Consider the following 18952-nt stretch of genomic DNA (forward strand, 5'->3'; position numbering starts at 1 on the left):
CAGCATGACTGTCTTTCAGCCATACTTTCATATGTCACCTCCATAAAGACCTAGTTTGGGGCTAGGGAGATGGTTCAGTGGGTACAGGGGTATGCAAGCATGAGGACCCCAGGGCAGATCCCTAAAAGCCAAGCATGGTAGCTCACACCTGTAACTCCAGTACTGCAGAGCCAAGACAGAGGAACTCTACAGGCTTTCTGGCCAGCCAGTCTAGCCAAAGGGACAATGTTTGGTGAGAGCCCGTCTCAAAAAATAAGGTAGAAGGACTGAGGCAATGGCTCACTGGGTAAAAATGCCGAGTCTGGATCCCCAGCACTCACATAAATGTAAATGCCTGTTGGAGTGATCACCCACCTGTAATCCCATCCCAAGAGAGACAAAGAAAGGATCCCTGGCAAACTGATCAGCTAGACTAGGTGGCTTGCAGGCTCTGGGTTAAAGAGACCTGGCTTCGGCGTCAAAGGTGGAGAGCGATCCAGGAAGACAGTATCAACCCGACCTCCACAAGCATGCACACACCACATGCACACAAAGGGCGATAGAGGAAAACACCCAAAGTCAGTCTGACCTCCACACCTGCACGAATTTACACAACACCAAGAAAACCCTGTTTAGTCTATGGGTATACCTGACTGTCCAGTATTGGAAGGGATGTGTCTGGCTAGTGTATAAATGGAGAAAAGCTCTAGTTCCAGGATAAAATGACGGGGAATACATATGGAATCAAAGGCTTGAGTCCCACTGAAATCACGCCTCCTCCCACCGTTCCTCCTCTTACTGTAATCTTGGTTTATGTGCACCAGGAAAGCTTTGCCACTTTCACGTCTATGGGGGCAGAAGAGGGCACCAGGTTCCCTAGGACTGGGAGCTAGAGATGGCTGTGAGAACCATGTGGGCACTGGGACCACGGCCAGGTCCTCTGGAAGAGCAGCCAGCCCTCCAGCCTCACTACTGCTAGTTCTTGAGCTCAGGGAGCACTCAGATCTTTTCCAAGATTGCTGGTGTGGAGCACATAGGGGCAGTAGAAGGAGATGAATGGGGGCGGTGATCAAAGTACACTGTATGTGTGAAACAAACTAATTTTAAGTCAAATAAATGGGTAACACGATGGGCCAGTTACTACAGAAGAGAAGTGATTTTTTTTTTTTCATCCTAGCTCCTCTGCTCACTGGCCTATCTAACATTAAAACAACCCCTGACCATGAGTTTAATCTAGACCTTGGGTGGGTCTGTGGCACAGATACAACAAGCATCATGTTTCCTGCCCACTGTCTTGTTCTTTATGCCAAAATGGAAAAGGCTGATCATGAAAACACAAAGTAACAAAATGAACACTTAGTAAAAGTACTTCATTCTCTTCTTGTATTTGCTTTATATCTTGCTTACAAAGTTATGAAGTTCACAGCTTTTATACCAAAATGTAAGAAGGCTGTTTAGAAATAATTTTGCAGTCAAATAGAAATAATTTTGCAGTCAAATGTCACCTGACATTTCTTCTAATCCATATTTAGTATTGAAATACAGTAAGAAACCAAGGTGCTGGGCAGCTCTGGGCATCTACTTCCCCCGACAGCCTTTCCTTCGCCACCCTCTGCCAGCACTGGGCTGTTTCTGGGCTGGCCTGGGCCATGTCCTTGGGGTTGGAGGTGAAGACAAGGCTGTTGTATGGTAAATGGTAGGTTAATTTACACAAGGTTTCACACACATCTGCATATGGAAGTGTGACCCAACACATCCCCACCACAGCTTCCTCCTTTCCTGACTATCAGGCCACCTCCCTGAAACCCAAGGTTTTCAGTGACAGGACAGAGATGAAGCCACCACTTAAGTATGCCAAGTACAGCCTTACAGTAATTCTAGAACTCTCCTTCAAGCAACAGGAACAAATTTGCTAAGTAAGCATATGCAAATCGCAGCTATTTAACCACACCACAAGGTAGGTGTTGTTCAAACCCTACTTCACAATATTCTTCAATTTCCTTCTCAATGAATTATCTTCCATAAAATAATACTGTGTCATTCTTGTAAGTGTGACCTACATCCAGCAACTCAGCCACATGCCCATGCACTGAAATTGTCCCATACATAAATCTACTAGAAAAAAACAAAACCTTTGTTGGCAACAATCACTTCAATCCTAAAAGTACTGGCTTGGATTCACTGTAGTCCAGGAATTCAAATTTTCAAGGGCTAACTCTCCGGAATAAAACGTCTTCCCCACAAGAGCAATAAGAGCAGTGCTAAACAGCGACTCCTCAGACTTAAGGGATGTCAGGACACATTTTGCCATTTTTTTATTTGCATTGTTTACAATTGAGCAAAGTATGCCAAAATGTGTTTTGAACCTAAGTGAAAACTTTAAAAAAAAATTGAAAGTGGCTGGTTATTTTATTAGAACCGTTATTGTAAACACAAAAGGATTTTTTAAGATTTTTTTTGCTTTGAGCTGCTGGTCTAGGCATAAAGAATTTAAAAATAAAAAAGGACCTGCAAGTACTCCTTAGAAATGTCTTGGGTTTTGGAGGTTATCTATTAGTCACTTTCCTTCTCCTTCAAATTACCCAACGAAAGTCAGCACAGACCCGAGCTGACCCTTCTGAGGGGAACTGGAGGCTGATCATGAAGGACCAACATAATGAACAACTTAAGAAGCATTCACAGTCTGTCTCCACAGGCAGCCACTGCTGAGGAGCCAAGAAACCCGGGCTCTTCATTCTCAGTGCAACCCTAGACCGCTCAACCTGGAGAACAGAGATCTGATGCCCAAAACAATTCCACCTCTTCTTGAAGTCACCACATTGCTTCAAAGAAAGCCCTGTGAAATGAGGAAACGCCGGTGCAAGTGCCCCCGACACTCGGGCAAGCAGGCAGAGGCATGCACACAATGGTACCAAGGGAAACTCAGATGGCAGTTCCTACTAATCGTCGACTGCAAGCCCTTAGGCCCTCAAGCGTTCCTCACCACTGGTCAACACCTTACATTCTTCATCCCTGCTGCACACAGCCCCTCCACTCCCCTCCCTTCCTACATTCCCTTGGGTGAACGGGGAACCTGTGCTTCCTCAGCACACTGCTCTGCCAATGTGGAAACTTGAGATGCCGTAGCTCAAAGAATAATGCAGGTTTAGCAATAAACCCAAGTGAACTTTCCTAAGAAATCACTTCCCAGACCCACAGAAGTGTGGCTCCTCTGGTCACCCTTACAAAAAATGGAGGTGAGAGGTCGGAAAGGTTTTCAATCTTACACAGAAATAGCATAAATATGCTTTGTCAATAAAATCCCAGCATCACACAATGGTTCTCTTCACATCTAAGCCATGTGGTTAACAAGTTTTCCTACACAACAGGCCACATGTAAACAGCCACTCATTTGTGGGTCACTCATGAGGCCCTAGATTTGTTCTTAACATTTTCTCGATCCAGTAAGAACTACTGGAACCATTCCTAGGGGAAAACAAAAAAAGACATACTTAGTCTTTCGTGCAATTTCAGAGGATTCACAGACTGACTTGAAGCCTATCCATCAATCCCTGGCAGAGTTGCCCTGCCCTAGAGCATATGAGGAGGTTTGATCAGGCCAGGTACAAAAACAGAGTCTGCAATCCTAGTACCAGAAAGCATTGCATCCTGAAGCTAGGGTATGTTCCATGAGAGTCCTCTCCCTCTGAAGAACCTGAGTTTTGAGAACTCAGAAACAAAATATTAGGAAATAACACTTGTTTAGTTTTACATACAAGTCTTGAGAAAATCCAGGGACAAAGCAATCCTGCTAAGGCATGTGACATGGGCACTCCCAATGGCTGCCTTTCTGTTACCATACTCCACTTCCTTAGCTGGCATGAATGTAAAGGCAGACACTGCTTCAGAAGTTACTCTCTGAAGGCCTGCTTGATGTCCTGTCAGCTGAATCCAGATGCTCATGCCAGCTCCCCTATCTAGGGTGCTGCGAGTAGGCTGAAAGCTGCCCCCCCCCGCCCCCCCAGCTCCCTGCATCACTGCTCTAGGCACAGCAAGACAATGAGAGATGGGGGCTGGTAACGGGGCAACCCAAAAGGCGTCAAGGCTCCATGAGGCTCCGAGAGCCAGAAGATGGAAAGAGGATAAAGGTATGCCTTCAGTTCAAGCAGCCAGTGAGTGCAGAGGTGAGGGGAGGCACCACACTGCGCACTCTGGAGCAATTTACTGGTAAACGCTGTCTTTAGGGACTGGCTGTTGTAGAACTTGTCCTAAGTCTAAACTACAGCAAGCAGAGCAGCTGGCTGATTCTCAGGCCTCTACCACGTTTCCTTTTGTACCTACAGCCAGCTTTATCCATCTACAGAGCACTTCACAGTGAAACACTGCACATAATTATTAAAAAAAGAAAAAGATTTGCTTCAAATTTAAATACCCAGTTATTTCAAAAGGAGGAATTAAAACCGATCCTGAAAAACCTATCATAAGCCATCATAAGACATAAAGCAGAAATGACAAACTGAATCAATAAAATATGTGTATGATTAGGATCAAACTGGGTAACCAATTAATATCTGAATCTTTAATAAACACCTATAGTCTAGTAGCATAAATCTCTGTATGTCATCTCTCCCAGAAGAGTATGGTACGGTTCCTTAGAATCCACTTAACGTCACCCTTACATGCTCCAGCACAGACTTGACTTGTATGTAACCTATCACCCCACGGACTGCCCAGACTTTGCTAGCGGTAGGTCTGGCTGTGAACCACTTTCTCCTTCCTGGCTTCACTGGAGGGGCCAATGTGAAGAGAGTTCACAAACAACTTCCCGACATGGGAGGCAAACACTTCACGAATCCATTTTGCTTTCATCTTCAGCATGCCGCTCGATATGTCCTGCAACGTCCTGGGGAAAAGGAGAGGACTGTGAGAAACAAACGGGTCGCAGGGCAGGGAGGTTAAAGTCAGGAACACAGAACTGGGTTGTGCAGACGTCAGGGGCGGTGGCGCCAGCCTCCGGCTAACCCACAGCAAACTATCCACTTAGAGATGACATCTCCCCTTAGCACAAGCGCACAAACCTGAAGACTCTGCTTAACTTTATTAAAAACAGCCCAATTATTGTTTTGAAAATCTTGTTTAAATCCCAAATTCTTGAGTAATAAAAAGAAAAATTCCCAGCCCCTATTTATCGCAATCCTGAACACCTTAAAAAGCACACTGGGCTTGTTGGTCTTTGCTCTAAGTCAACGGTTTTCAACCTATGGGTCAACACCCCTTTGGGGGTCCAACAACCCTTTTACAGGGGTCACATATCACATATTTACATTATGATTTATTTATTTATTTAAAAGATTTTTATTTATTATGTACACAGAAGAGGGCGCCAGATCTCATTACAGAGGGTTGTGAGCCACCATGTGGGTGCTGGGAATTGAACTCAGGACCTCTGGAGGAGCAGTCGGTGCTCCTAACCTCTGAGCCATCTCTCCAGCCCCTACATTATGATTTATAACAGTAGCAAAATTACAGTTATGAAGCAGCAACAAAAATAATTTTATTTTTGGGGGTCACCACACCATGAGGAACTGTATTAAAGGACCGCAGCGTTAGGAAGGTTGAGAACCACTGCTCTAAGGTATCTGCTAAGCCCAGGCTGATCCAATCCCATAATACCTGCTTGGATCCTTTCCTAGCTGTGAAAAAAGCATCACAGTTCTTCCAGCGACATTTCAGTGTCTGAAAGTTCGGATTAGTGTGGTCAGTCAGCAAATGTTGTTTCAAGTGATCCACAACACCAAATATCAGAGTGCAGCCATGCCACTGTAAGAAAGGATGAGGGTCCATGAAGAGGAGCACAGTAAACACATATACATGTGTGCACACACCAACACCTTCTCCCCCTCTCACTACCTAGCTCTGGCTGGCCTAAACTTGCTAGGGAGACCAGGCTGGCTTTGAACTCTCAGAATCTAGCTGCCTATGTGGAGATTAAATGATGTCCCACTATGCCCAGCTAGAGCATGTCCTTTATCTTGTATAATAAAATAAAATTTGCTACATTTATTTTGTAATCCTTTTTTTTTTTTTTTGGTTTTTTGAGACAGGGTTTCCCTGTTTAACAGTTCTGGCTGTCCTGGAACTTGTTTTGTAGACTTGTAATCCATTTTTTTTTTCCAAAGGCAAGCAGCTTTCCTATAACATTGAAAGGAATATATTTAACAACTCTAAGAACCATGAAACTAAACTACAAAGCGATAGAAGCTGTGACTAGTGGGGCCCACCTGCAATTCCAGTACTTGGGAAGTAGAAGTGGGAGGATCAGGAGTTCAAGACCAGCTTTGGCTACACAGTGGGTGGGAAGTCAGCCAGTATGGGCTACATGAGACAGCTACCTGCTGTGGAAGTCTGACTTTTAAAACTCACACCTCTATTGCTTGAATCACAATCTTTTACTTACCCACTTAAAATAAAATGTAGTTTTCCGTAAATATGTGCCTCAATCTCATGTATTACTCATGAAGCACAAAGCTTCTGTTCTTGCTTCTAAACCTTCAGCCTTGTAATGAACATTATGTCTGCCAGTTCCAGGATGTCACTTAAGTTTTAGTTAGCATGTATTACTTATGCACAGAGGGTTTTATTATGTCATTCTCACACACGTATACACTGTATCTGATCATCTCCTCACACTCTCCTGTGTCCTCCAATCCTGCTGGTTTCTCAAACAGTCTCCCTCCTTCCTCCTCCTCAAACCTGACCCAATGAGCTTCATTAAGGTTGCTTACAGAAGCACTGGCAGAGGTTATCTATACAACCACGTGGTGAGTGGCTACACCAAAGAAAGTGTCTCTTTCTCCTAGCAATCAGTCACTGCCATTAGATCCTCAGAGAAGGATGGGACCTTGAGAGCCCCTCCCTCTAGGATGTTCATTACTAAACAGCAATGAAAATCTGAGGGTTTTTCCCAGACAGATTATTTCAACTACCTTTGTGTTATAGGTCCAGTCCTCTATTTTGATTACCTTCCCTGAGAATAATGACAAGCAAAGACAGTGATATATACCAGAGCTGAAAAGTAATTAGGCTACAGACAAACCTAGAATCAAACTTGAAAAAGCATCCAACATTCCATTAATTCTGATAAGGAGGTCAGGGTTTAGGGGAAAAGAAACCTAGTGGCACTAACTTCCACGGGTCACCCCCAGTACTAGAACCAACTGAAAACAAGGCCTACAGGGATGGTGCTTAAGTTTTGTGGGCTAATTATTAGTTTCCATATTTTAAGAAAACCACACATTTAGCCCAGTGGGCTAAGTTAAAACTACAAATTTAAAATTCTAAGTTTTTCTTCATTTATCAGAAACCACAAAGCCATAAATTGTTGTAGAATATTATTATGATTATGATTTTCTTTTGGCTTTTTTTCGAGACAGGGTTTCTCTGTGCAGCATTTGGAACCTGTCCTGGAACTCACTTTGTAGACCTGGCTGGCCACGAACTCAGAGAGATCAGCCTGCCTCTGCCTCCCAAGTGCTGGGATTAAAGGTGTGTGCCACCACTGCTGCCGCCGCCACCACCACCACCTGGCGTAGGATATTATTTTAAGATGTTTTATTACATTTGTTTATGCTATGGAACATTTGTTTTAATGATGCAAAGATGTGTTGCATTCTTTTATGTTGCATTTGTTTAACTCTGTGAAGCTGTGTTACTGTGCCTGTTTTAAAAAAAACACCTGATGGTCTAATAAAGAGCTGAAGAGCCAATAGCAAGGCAGGAGAAAGTACAGGCGGGGCTGGCAGGCAGAGAGAATAAATAGAAGGATAAAAAGAGAGATGAAGGAGTGAGAAAAGAAGGAGCCAGCCACCGATTAAGAAGGAAAGAAAAGATATAAAGAAATAGAGAAAGGTAAAAGCTCAGAGGCAAAAGGTAGATGAGATAATTTTTAAAAAGCTGGCAAGAAACAAGCCAAGCTAAGGCCAGGCATTCATAAATTAAGAATAAGACTGATTTATTTGGGAACTGGGTGGTGGGTCCCCCAAAAGAGAAAAGAACAAAGAGTACAGAGTCCAAAGAGCAATAAATACTTATAACACCCGAGAAGGGGAGTGCGAAGTGGAGAGGCTATAACAGCAAGCACACTATTTACTGATTTAGTAACAAACAGACCACCTAGAAGGGGAGAGACTTCTGGGGCAAGGACTGGCCTATCACGTGTGAGGTTTAAAACTTTGATACTGCAAACAAGACAAAACAAAATCTCACCCACAAACTCCTCGAAACAAAACCAACACCTAGGAGATAAAGTGAGAAGCCACTATTCACAGATCTCATATCAAACTTGATTTTTCAATAAAGAAGTCAAAAAGCAGGCTGGAGAGATGGCTTAGCAGTTAAGAGCACTAGCTACTCTTCCAGAGGTCCTGATTTCAATTCCCAGCAACCACATGGTGGCTCACAACCATCTATAATGAGATCTGGTGCCCTCTTCTGGCCCACAGGCATATATGCAGGCAGAACACTGTATACACAATAAATAAATACATCTAAAAAAAAAGAAAAAAAAAAGACTATACTTCCTACTTTCTCTTCTATCAGGTTCAGAGTAAATGGATTTATGTTGAGGTCCTTGATCTACTTGGACTTAAGTATTGTGCAGGAGGTCCCAGCTGGATCAGGAACAAAGTGGGAGAACAAGGAAAGAGATACCATGATGAATGAAGACCCCATGGGAATAGGAAAAAGCAGAGTGCTAGAGAGGTCCCCAGAAATCCACAAAGATACCTCCACTATAGACTACTGGCAATGGTCGAGAGAGTGCCTGAGCTGACCTACTCTGATGATCAGATGGCTGAACACCCTAACTGTCATGATAGAATGCTCATCCAGTGACTGGTGGAAGCAGATGCAGAGATCTACAGCCAAACCCCAGGTGGAGCTCCAGGAGTCCAATTGACAAGAGAGAGGAGGGAGTATATGAGCAAGAGATATCAAGACTATGATTGGAAAAAGCACAGGGACAAATAGCCAAACTAGCGGAAACACATGAACTGTGAACCAATAGCTGAGGAGCTTCCATGGAACTAGACCAGGCCCTCTGGATAAGTGAGACAGTTGATGAGCTTGAACTGTTTAGGAGGCACCCAGGCAGTGGGACTGGGCACCCAGGCAGTGGGACTGGGACTTGTCCTTAGTGAATGAGCTGGCTTTTTGAAACCTAGGGCCTATGCTGAGACACTTTGCACAGCCTTGGTGCAGGGAGGAGGGGACTGGACCTGCCTCAACTGAATCTACCAGGCTGGGCTGACTCCCCAGGGGAGACCTTGCCTTGGAGGAGGTGGGAATGGGGGGTGGATTGGGGAGGAAGGGTGGGGCGTGGTAGGAGGGAGGACAGGGGAATCCGTGGCTTATATGTAAAATTAAATTAATTATAAAATAAAAATATTTGTTTAAAATAAAAAGTTGAGCCGGGCGGTTAATCTCAGCACTTGGGAGGCAAAGCCAGGCGGATCTGTGTGAGTTCTAGGCCAGCCTGGTCTACAGAGTGAGATCCAGGACAGGAACCAAAACTATACAGAGAAACCCTGTCTCGAAAAACCAAAAAAGGGTGTGGAAAAGTCAAAAAGCATTTGTGTATTTTTCCAAAATGAAGCTTCTCTGTCATACAGTAAAAGGCACAAAGCAGACCACGAAACCCAAATGCTACACTGACGATCATGAAGATTTATAAACCAGCCCAGGACCGAGCAACTCTGAAGTCTGGTGACAATGGTCGTACTGCTTACCCAACAGCGATAATTCTGCATCAGATTCAGCCGCACAGCCTGGATGCTTCCATCATAACAACCAGTGTAAATCTGGAGAAAGAGGTTTAGGGTATCAGACTAAACTTACACGAAGAAACAAATATAAAAACACTCTTCATGAAGTATAAAGAAACATATAAACCTCATGTAAAACCAGGGTCAAGATGCCAAAGTGGGGCAGTAATTTCTTGACCTTCTGGTCAGAGTCCCTTGAAACTGTGCCCCTTCGAGGGTCACCCTTGAGCTGTGGCTCACAGAAAGGATGGCACTTACTCTGTACTGGGACAGCACTGCTAACTAACTGGGAGCCTGTATTCATTGCAAAAAAGGGTTTTACTACTCAAGCTCTTGAAAACATCCATCCTGGTTCAACCTCACAATTAAAAATAAAACCCTTTAAGTTAAGCAGGAAGTCAGGTATGGTAGCACCTTTAATGCCAGCACTTGGGAGGCAGAAAGGAAGAGGCAGGCTGACCTCTCTAAGTTCAAGGCCAGCCTGGTCTATATAGTAAGTTCCAAGCCTGCCAAGACTACATAGTAAAACCCTGTCTAAAAAATAAGAAAGTTAGTTAAGCAGGGTTAGGTGAGTTGGCTGTAAGAATGCCACATTGGCCAAATCTTCTGACTTAGTTTCCCGTGTCCTGTTCAGAGCATGTCTGCAAAATCATTGCTCATTTTTTTTCTAAGCATCTAATCATGTCTTCCATTAAAAGTGGTAATAGATTTTACTGCACTTATTTTAGCTATTCATAAAAAGAGAATGCTCAACAATATTTGTGGTGATATTTTATTTGTGCTCTAACAAATAAAGCTTGCCTGGGGATCAAAGGAAAAAGACAGCCACTATATTAAACATAGAGGTCAGGCAATGGTAGCACATGCCTTTAATCCTAGCATTGGGGAGACAGAGATTCATCCAGATCTCTGTGAGTTCAAGGCCACACTGGGAACAGAGCCAGACATTGTGGCACACGCCTTTAATCCCAGAACTAGGTAACCATACAGGTCTGGATGTCTGTACAGACAGACAGGAAGTGATAGAGCTGGGCGGAAAAGAGAAAGTGATATAACTGGGCAGAGAGAGGAAGTAAGATGGCAGGGCACAGAAAGGTATATAAGGCATAGCTTATATACAGGAAGTAGCTCTCTTGGGCTCAGGATTTCCTAGTGGTAAAAACTTGTGGCTGGCTTGTTCTATCCCTCTGATCTCTCAGCTTTCACCCCAATATCTGGCTCTGGGTTTTTTTTTTTATTAGTAAGACCGTTTAGCAATTTGTGTTACAAATGTTGCTGGGTTACTTCCCACTATTATGACAAGAAGTGAGGCACTCAGTAATGGGGCACATCACAATCAAGTTGGTAAGATGTCACTTAACAAGGAGTAAAAGTAGACACATTACTATCAGCATATGGAGTTTTAAGTAAACACATTGAAAGGCAAACATGTGATAAAACAAGCAATACCCACCACACTTTTATGGATGGTCATACACATAATCATGTCTTTGTGTCCTCCATAAACCTGCAGTCGATCATGGGACTTAGGCAGAAGAAAAAAAAGTTACAGAATGAAGTCAACAGAGGATGTGAAACCAATGTCTTTATGATCAAAGTCTCAAACCCGAAGCACCTTCGAGGAGAACTGGACAGGTTTTAAGAGGCTGGGGATACTCCTCAGCAAGCATCTGAGTTTTGTCAATGGTGACACTAAGGTCAACGTTGGAAGGTGAAGGCAGCATGGTCTGGCATTCAGAGACATCCTTAGCTACACTGGGAGTTTGAGGCCAGTCTGGGCTATACAGTCCTGTCTCAATCCCTGTCCACCTACCCACCCCATCCAACCAAGAGAGAAGGAAGGCAGTTAAAAACCATGCATAGTTTTGACAACTGGGAGGCTGAGCAAGTATCTCAGAGTGGTTTCTGAGTGCAATCTTTGGCCTGGTTTCTACCTAAACATTTTATAAGGCTTCTGAAAGTGCAGATTTGAAGGTACCAATCCGACCTTACTCCAGTCGGACAATCTCCTGAAAGCAGTCATGCATGGGCTAATTCTACCTGTAATTCGTAGACTCGAACAAACTTGTCCAGGCAAGCAGTCACCATCACTTTCCCCAGGATGTTTACCACGGTCACCGCATGATTGTGACCTTTATAGATGCGCACGAGCTCACCAGTCTGCACCAGAAAAGAGGGACAATCACTAGACTGGCTTTTAGTATTCCAGCTACATTTTATGATTGTAAAGTTCTAAGGGGAAATTCTGAGAATCCTGTAAACAAATACAGCTATTCTAATGCTAACAGCTCAAGTTCTCACTCTCACAGTACTGTTTGTTACTTACAGAAAACATTACACATATCCTCCAACTTTAACTTTCATTGACTGTGTATTTTATAGGTACACATGCCACAGCACAAATTTTGGAGGTCAGAGGACAACTTGGCAGAGTCAGTTCTCTTCTACCATGTGGGTTCAGGGAATGAAACTTAATTTATAGGGTTTTGTGGTAAGCACCTTTCCTAGCCCCTCAATTTCTGAAGTGTGAGTATCCCTGATCCAGAAGTCATAAATGCCCCCAAATCTACACTTTAGAGCAAAGACATCAATCACAGGTGAAAAACGCTACACCTCACCCCATGTATCAGGTCACAGTCAAAACTCAGACACCTAAAAGCAAAATCATCTTCAGGCTATGTGTATTTGGAACAAATTTTATATTTATACCCAAGATATCTGTTTTATGTATGCACATACAATATACAAATATATAACCCTGAAATAAGGATGACAGCCAAGCTATACTCTCACTTTTATCATTTCACTGGTCCCAAGTAACAAGTCAGGATGGACTGGACTCCATCTGCAGAGCAGGAACTGAGCTTTGTCCTGCATCTGAGATCTAAGAGCAGCCTCTCAGCTGTTTTTATCTGTTCTATTTTAAACACTCTGAGAGCCATGGCCTGCAAGTTTAAAAGAGGCATTCAAATGAAACCTTCCATAAACTCTGAGTCTTTCTCTGATTAGTTTTTTTTTTTTTTTTTTTTTTTTGGTCTTTCGAGACAGGGTTTCTCTGTGTAGCTTTGCGCCTTTCCTGGGACTCACTTGGTAGCCCAGGCTGGCCTCGAACTCACAGAGATATGCCTGGCTCTGCCTCCTGAGTGCTGGGATTAAAGGCGTGCGCCACCACCGCCTGGCCTAGTTTTTTGATGAGGTTAGAATTTCCAGGTGGTCTGAAATCACCCAAGAGCACATGCATGCATATGGAGTTATTATTATTCCTTTTTACTAGATAATGGGCCAGATTTAAAAATTAAGAGAACTGGAGAAGCCTTCAAAACTTCCTTCCACTTTACCAGTACAGCTTACATGGATATTGTGAGCATGGACCGACTGGTCACTGGAACCACTGAACACAAGGTCGTTCACCACCTTAAAGAAAAATAGTCAACGAATTAGCTTCTGTGCAAAGTAACTTTAACACACACTGGCAAATGGGAATTTCCATCCTATTTTGAGATGAATATAAACTGTGTATAAAACAATGTTTCTCAGACAAATTTTCTAAATGGAAATGCAGGTCTTATCACCAGGCACTGTGATGAACTTGCCAGAACATCACCAGGTTCATGCAGACCAACTTATTAACTGTCCTAGAAGGGCATTAGAGTGTGCCTACACTACAATAAAATATATTTGTTCTTTGCTAGTGTTATTAAAAATGGTTGGTCACTTTGTGACCCAAGTACAGAAGACCATAATCTCCTTGACTATACTCTTTACAAGATTCTAAGAACACAGCACACAGTAGTGGAAATAACATTCAAATCTATCTATTTACTCACTTTCATGCAAAGAACGGTCTTGCTGTGGCCCTCCAGGGTTCTGAGCAGTAGTCCATTCCGTGCGTCACGGACACTAATGGTACAGTCATAAGATCCTACAACCAGCAGTTTTCGGGCACCTTCCTGGGCTGTGGCAAGACAGCTGACTGCCCTAGGGCCATGGCATTCAAAGATCTCCTGTCGCTTGTTGTTCTGAAAAACAAACCAACATTCTGTAAGAGCAACTTAGCAAGAAAACTTCAAAACCAGCTAAACAAAACTGTTGTAAACTAACATCTACTGCCTACCCTAAATCCTGATGTTCCAATCCCTGGCACATCAGCTCCAACCTTCTTTGCTGCTTGGGACCTCCCTTCCCTAATCTAGCAGGGCAAACTCAACTGTCCTGCCCCAATAACAAACCGACTCCGGTGTAGTTTCTGCAGTGGTTTCTGGAGATTCTTTCAGTTCTTTTTCTTTTTTGAAACAGGGTCTTGCTAAGCAGCCCAGCCAAGCCTTGAACTCACTATGTAGCCAGCCCAGACTACTTGCAAACTCACAGAAATTCTCCTGCCTCAGCCTTCCTAGTGTTGAGATTACAGGTATCAATCACTGTGCCTATCTTCCCATTGTGTTTTGTCCTCCAAAAGATATGATATATATATATATATATATATATATATATATATATATATATATATATATATATATATATATATCATGATATTTCAAAGAAAATCTCTACTGAGAGCTACCCATTTTCTTAAATAATTTTAGAGTATTTTACTTGTGTATGTTTGTGTGTCTGGGTGGGGGGGTGCTACGCCATGTGTGTTCAGGTCCCCATGGAGGCCACAAGAGGGCGCCAGCCTGACTATGTAAGTGAAGTGAGGGAGCTGAACACACAAACAGCTTTTGTATGTCTTCACCTCCTCTGCTCTTGACTATGTTCCGTCAGGGAACTCAGATCTATTTTCCATGGTGTCACTCTTAAAATGAGACAGACAGGTTTAACCTACGACTCATTATTTGGCCCAAATATTCAGGCCTGGTTTAATTTAGTATGGCTGCATTTTGGTCCTGGCACATGTGAGTCTGAGCAGACAGAATGGAGGATTGATTTCACTTCAACTAGAAGATAACTGCTTTTAAATAAAGGCTGGTTCTGTTGCTTCCTCAAACCAGAAGAAAGGGCTGCTTGCTATTTCCCCCCATATAAACTCATTCTACTTACAAATGGTGGAGAAATTCAGCCTGCTCCTCCAACCACTAACCTTTATGCTGAAGGTGACCACAGTGCCGTTTGCCAGTCCAGCATAGAGGATTCGCCATCTATTATGAAGGCAGAGAACTCGGTCTTCTAGCTTTAACTGCTCCATACATTCTCGGGTCTGAAAAAACAAAGCAAAAAACCCCCGCCAAAACCCCAAACAATCCGTTACTAACAGAGGATAGTGGCAAATGTGTGAATAATTGCTCCTCAAAACACTTAAAATGAGGCTGAAAAGCACAGCAGACTATCTTAGGTATTTTTCTTCTTTAAAATATAGGTCAAGATCTCAGGGTGTGAGAGTACTATCAAAAAACAGTCTAATGATATTGGTATTTCTAACTAAAAATGCATAAATTCTTAAAAGGGCTGACTTGAGTGCTAAGCTTCTTAAATGAACGAAGATAAATGATGAAGTTGCATCTAGTGATGTGACTCTGTAGGTTGAGTACTTGTGTAGCAGATAGGGAGCCCTGGGATCCACCCCCAGCACGTCACCACGTTAACTGGGTGTGATGGCTCATGCCTGCTTCTCAGTATTTGGGAGGCAGAAGCAGGAGCCCCACAAGTTCTCTGTCAGTTTGATGCCAGCCTGGAACAGGAGATCCTGTGTGGAGGCCAGAGGACAGCTTGCAGAGGCGGTTCCTTCCTTCCACCCTGGGGACCCCATCGATCTGAACTTTGGTCATCAAGCTCGGCAGCAAATCCCTTTCTCCACTGAGCCATTTCGCAGGCCCTATGCTCAGCTTTTTAAAGTGAGTTCTGGGGATAGAATTCAGGCCTTCTTCAAGTCAAGCACTTTACCAACTGACTTATTTCTATAGACCCCATAAAATTTAACTTTTTTTTTTTTTTTAGACAGGGTTTCTCTGTGTAGCTTTGCGCCTTTCCTGGAACTCACTTGGTAGCCCAGGCTGGCCTCGAACTCACAGAGATTCACCTGGCTCTGCTTCCCGAGTGCTGGGATTAAAGGCATGTGCCACCACTGCCCGGCAAAATTTAACTTTTAAAGAAATTAAATTAACAGGGGCCAGTGAGATGGCTCAGCAGACAAAGGTTCCTGCAGCCAAGCTTGATGACCTGAGTTTGATCCCTTGAACCAAAAGGTGGAAAGAGAAAAAACTCCGTATGTCGTTCTCTGACCTCCACACACATGACATGACACACATGTATATAGATACATGCACATACATGCACAAAGTAAGTAAACAAATGTAATTAGAAATATTGCAACTAGCCAGGTGGTGGTGGTGCATGCCTTTAGTCCCAGCACTCGGGAGGCAGAGGCAGGTGGGTCTCTGTGAGTTCGAGGCCAGCCTGGGCTACAGAACAAGTTCCAGGACAGGCTCCAAAGCCACACAAAGGAAAATAAATAAATAAATAAATAAACAAATAAATAAATAAAAATATTGCAACGAAGATTAATTCTGGCATATGATGTGAAAGAACATTTAAGAGAAAGACCAAGGGAACTATCTATCTATCTATCTATCTATCTATCTATCTGTAGTATAAATTAACAGACACTGATGAAGAAGTGGAAAACGTGGTTTATGCTGAACCTTCTATCTAAGATGGCATCAGCATGCTAAAATATGCTCAGAAACAAAATGAGAAAGTCAATGAGAAGAATGACAGAAAACATAGTTCAAGGTTCAATATTACCACTTTGATTTCTCTAGAACCACCTACCTTGACATTATAGCAGCGAATGGTGTGGTCACTGGAACCAGTGTAAAGGACAGAATTCTTCCCAGAGGTGTGAGTGACAAGGAGGCAGTTCACTTTGGAAATATGGCCCTCAAAGACACCAATACACTTCCGACTCTAAAAATCAAGCATAGGTCAGATAATAATTACTTACAGGATTTAGAAGGTATGGCGGTTTGCATTAGAAATGTCTACCATAGTCTTGGGTATCTGAACGTTCTGTCCCTAGTTGGTGGTGCTGTTTGGGGGAGGTTTCGGTGGTGCAGGTTTACTGGACAATGTGTGTCAGAGGGGGCAGGCTTTGAGAGTTTAAGATCTGGGCATTTCCAGTTCATTCTCTCCGCTTCATGCCTAAGGTTCAAGATGGAGTTTCCTAAGCCTACCACCATTTCTGCTGCCAGCCTGTTCCCAACATTAAGGGACACAACCCTCTGGAACTATAAGCCCAAATGAACCCTGCGTTCTAGAAGACTCTTTGGTCATGGTGTTTTATCACAGCAATAGAAAAGTAACTAATATTGAGGAATTAGACAATGCCTTTTGTTAATAAAAACTTGCAAACACGTCCAGTCCGTTGTTATATTCACCCCAAATATGCTGGTCAGTACACAAAGTGTGCTCAGTAAACATGTTGTTCACTGAATGCCCAGCAAAGTCACATATAGTGAGATACTTATAACTATATATTTACTAAGCCACACCAAAAATATTTTGGTGATTCACAATGAGGAAGGAGAATTATACTTAATGCCTAGGTCCAGTTTTTCTAATGGACCAAGGAACCTAGTAAATACAAACTGCTGCCAATTGCTCAGAGAAGTTATGCATTTGATTACCAGCTTATGAGAATGCTCAACAATTAAAAAATGTCAGGTGCTATCAGTGGTCCTAGTGGCTTAGGAATGGTTTCTTAAAAATGATCTTACATGCTATGTCTGTGCATATAACAAGATCTATTTAGAATATACATATATACACATCCATACACATACCTCACAACTTGAAAATTAGACCTGATTTCCTAGATTTATTTATTTATTTATTTTTTGAGACATAGATTTATGTAGCTTAAACTCACTTCAAGCCTTTGTACCAGAGGCTAGCTTTAAGCTCCTGATCCTCCTGTCTCTATTTCCCAGGTGACGGGATTACAGGCATATGCCACCACACCCAGCTCTGCTCTTGTGGAGTATATACTCATTCTTCTGTATACCACTGCTTTCTTTCTGGGATCATTTTCGGTATTTCTCATGCCCCTAGATTATATGCCTGCTTGCCTATAGTAAACAAGCCTATAGTAACACTCACGATGTTGGCTCAGAAGTCCTGCAAGTGTTCCTTAAATGTCTTGGTTATCAATGCAGAGGACAAAGGTAGCTGTGACAGAAATTCAAACCTTCAAAGTGCTCAGTTATACTGAGGGTGAGGTATAGAAAGATGTTACTTTCTGTAAGAACTTGGACTCTATAATTAATCACCAGGGTAAAATTCTTCCGCAAATATGTTGCAATACTCATTTCATCCTTCCTTTGCTGTGCAGCATCTGGCCCTATCACTAACGTCAAGGTTGGGGACTGACTGACCCTCACCTACTGGTGTGATCCTATGCCCTTTGCCATGGATGTTGGTTCAGAGAATAAAGCACAGGACTTCTTTTTCTAATGGAGAGAGGAAGATACGGTAGAGGTACCTCTCAGAACTACATTCTAGGGAAATGTGACCGGAGAAGGCAGAGTTGCCCCTGCTGACTGGATGATCCACCGTATCTAAGATCAGCCCACACCCCCTGCAAAGTCAGCATGTTCCTTTTATTTATGTTAAAGACACATAAGTGAGTTTTAAAGACTGCAACCAAAGATACTCAAAACATTATTCTTACCACCAAATTATAAACTCGGACAGTTGTGTCTGCTGAACAGGTATACAGTAAGTTTCCGAATATTTGAATTGCATTCACTGCAGCTTGGTGTCCTTCAAAGCTCCCTTCTGTAGGCTCGTCATCATCTCCTGGCTCTGAAGATACTTCTAGAAAACAGAAATAGGTTCAGAGACATGCCTGCTACAGTCTGAAAATATACTAAGTCAAAGCCATCACAACCATCTAGAGGACTTGAATTAAATTCACCAAAAGATCTCTTAAATCCTGGTTCCCAAGCTGAACGTCATTAAGTTCTTCATTGGGAAGAAAAACTCCCCGCCCCCCCCCCCCAAAAAAAAACAACAACCTTAAAACTAATGAGGTCAGAAAATGGAACCAGCTAAGACAGATGTGAGCACGCAGCTTTCAAAGTCCAGGACCTACAGACTTGGTGCTGAGCCAGGCAACTGTCTGGTTTAAAGTTTCATTTTATCTCCTGTTCTATGAATACATTTAAATAGATTAAATG

General features: G+C 42.9%; 1 protein-coding gene across 1 annotated transcript in view; it reads right to left on the minus strand.

Moving 5' to 3' along the window:
- Window positions 1-4494: 4494 nt before the first annotated feature.
- Window positions 4495-18952, minus strand: part of Znf106 (zinc finger protein 106) — a 54143-nt gene continuing 39685 nt past the window's right edge. Inside the window, exons 13-22 of the mRNA XM_059261214.1 lie at window positions 18445-18590; window positions 16548-16682; window positions 14860-14976; window positions 13607-13798; window positions 13131-13193; window positions 11820-11939; window positions 11233-11304; window positions 9744-9815; window positions 5632-5778; window positions 4495-4861 (exon numbers count right to left, since the gene is read on the minus strand). Coding sequence (XP_059117197.1) covers window positions 4805-4861; window positions 5632-5778; window positions 9744-9815; window positions 11233-11304; window positions 11820-11939; window positions 13131-13193; window positions 13607-13798; window positions 14860-14976; window positions 16548-16682; window positions 18445-18590 — 1121 coding nt within the window. The 3' untranslated portion in view covers window positions 4495-4804. The remainder of the gene's footprint in view (window positions 4862-5631; window positions 5779-9743; window positions 9816-11232; window positions 11305-11819; window positions 11940-13130; window positions 13194-13606; window positions 13799-14859; window positions 14977-16547; window positions 16683-18444; window positions 18591-18952) is intronic.

The sequence above is a fragment of the Peromyscus eremicus genome, chromosome 4 (genome assembly GCF_949786415.1).
Source record: "Peromyscus eremicus chromosome 4, PerEre_H2_v1, whole genome shotgun sequence".
Lineage (NCBI taxonomy): Eukaryota > Metazoa > Chordata > Mammalia > Rodentia > Cricetidae > Peromyscus > Peromyscus eremicus.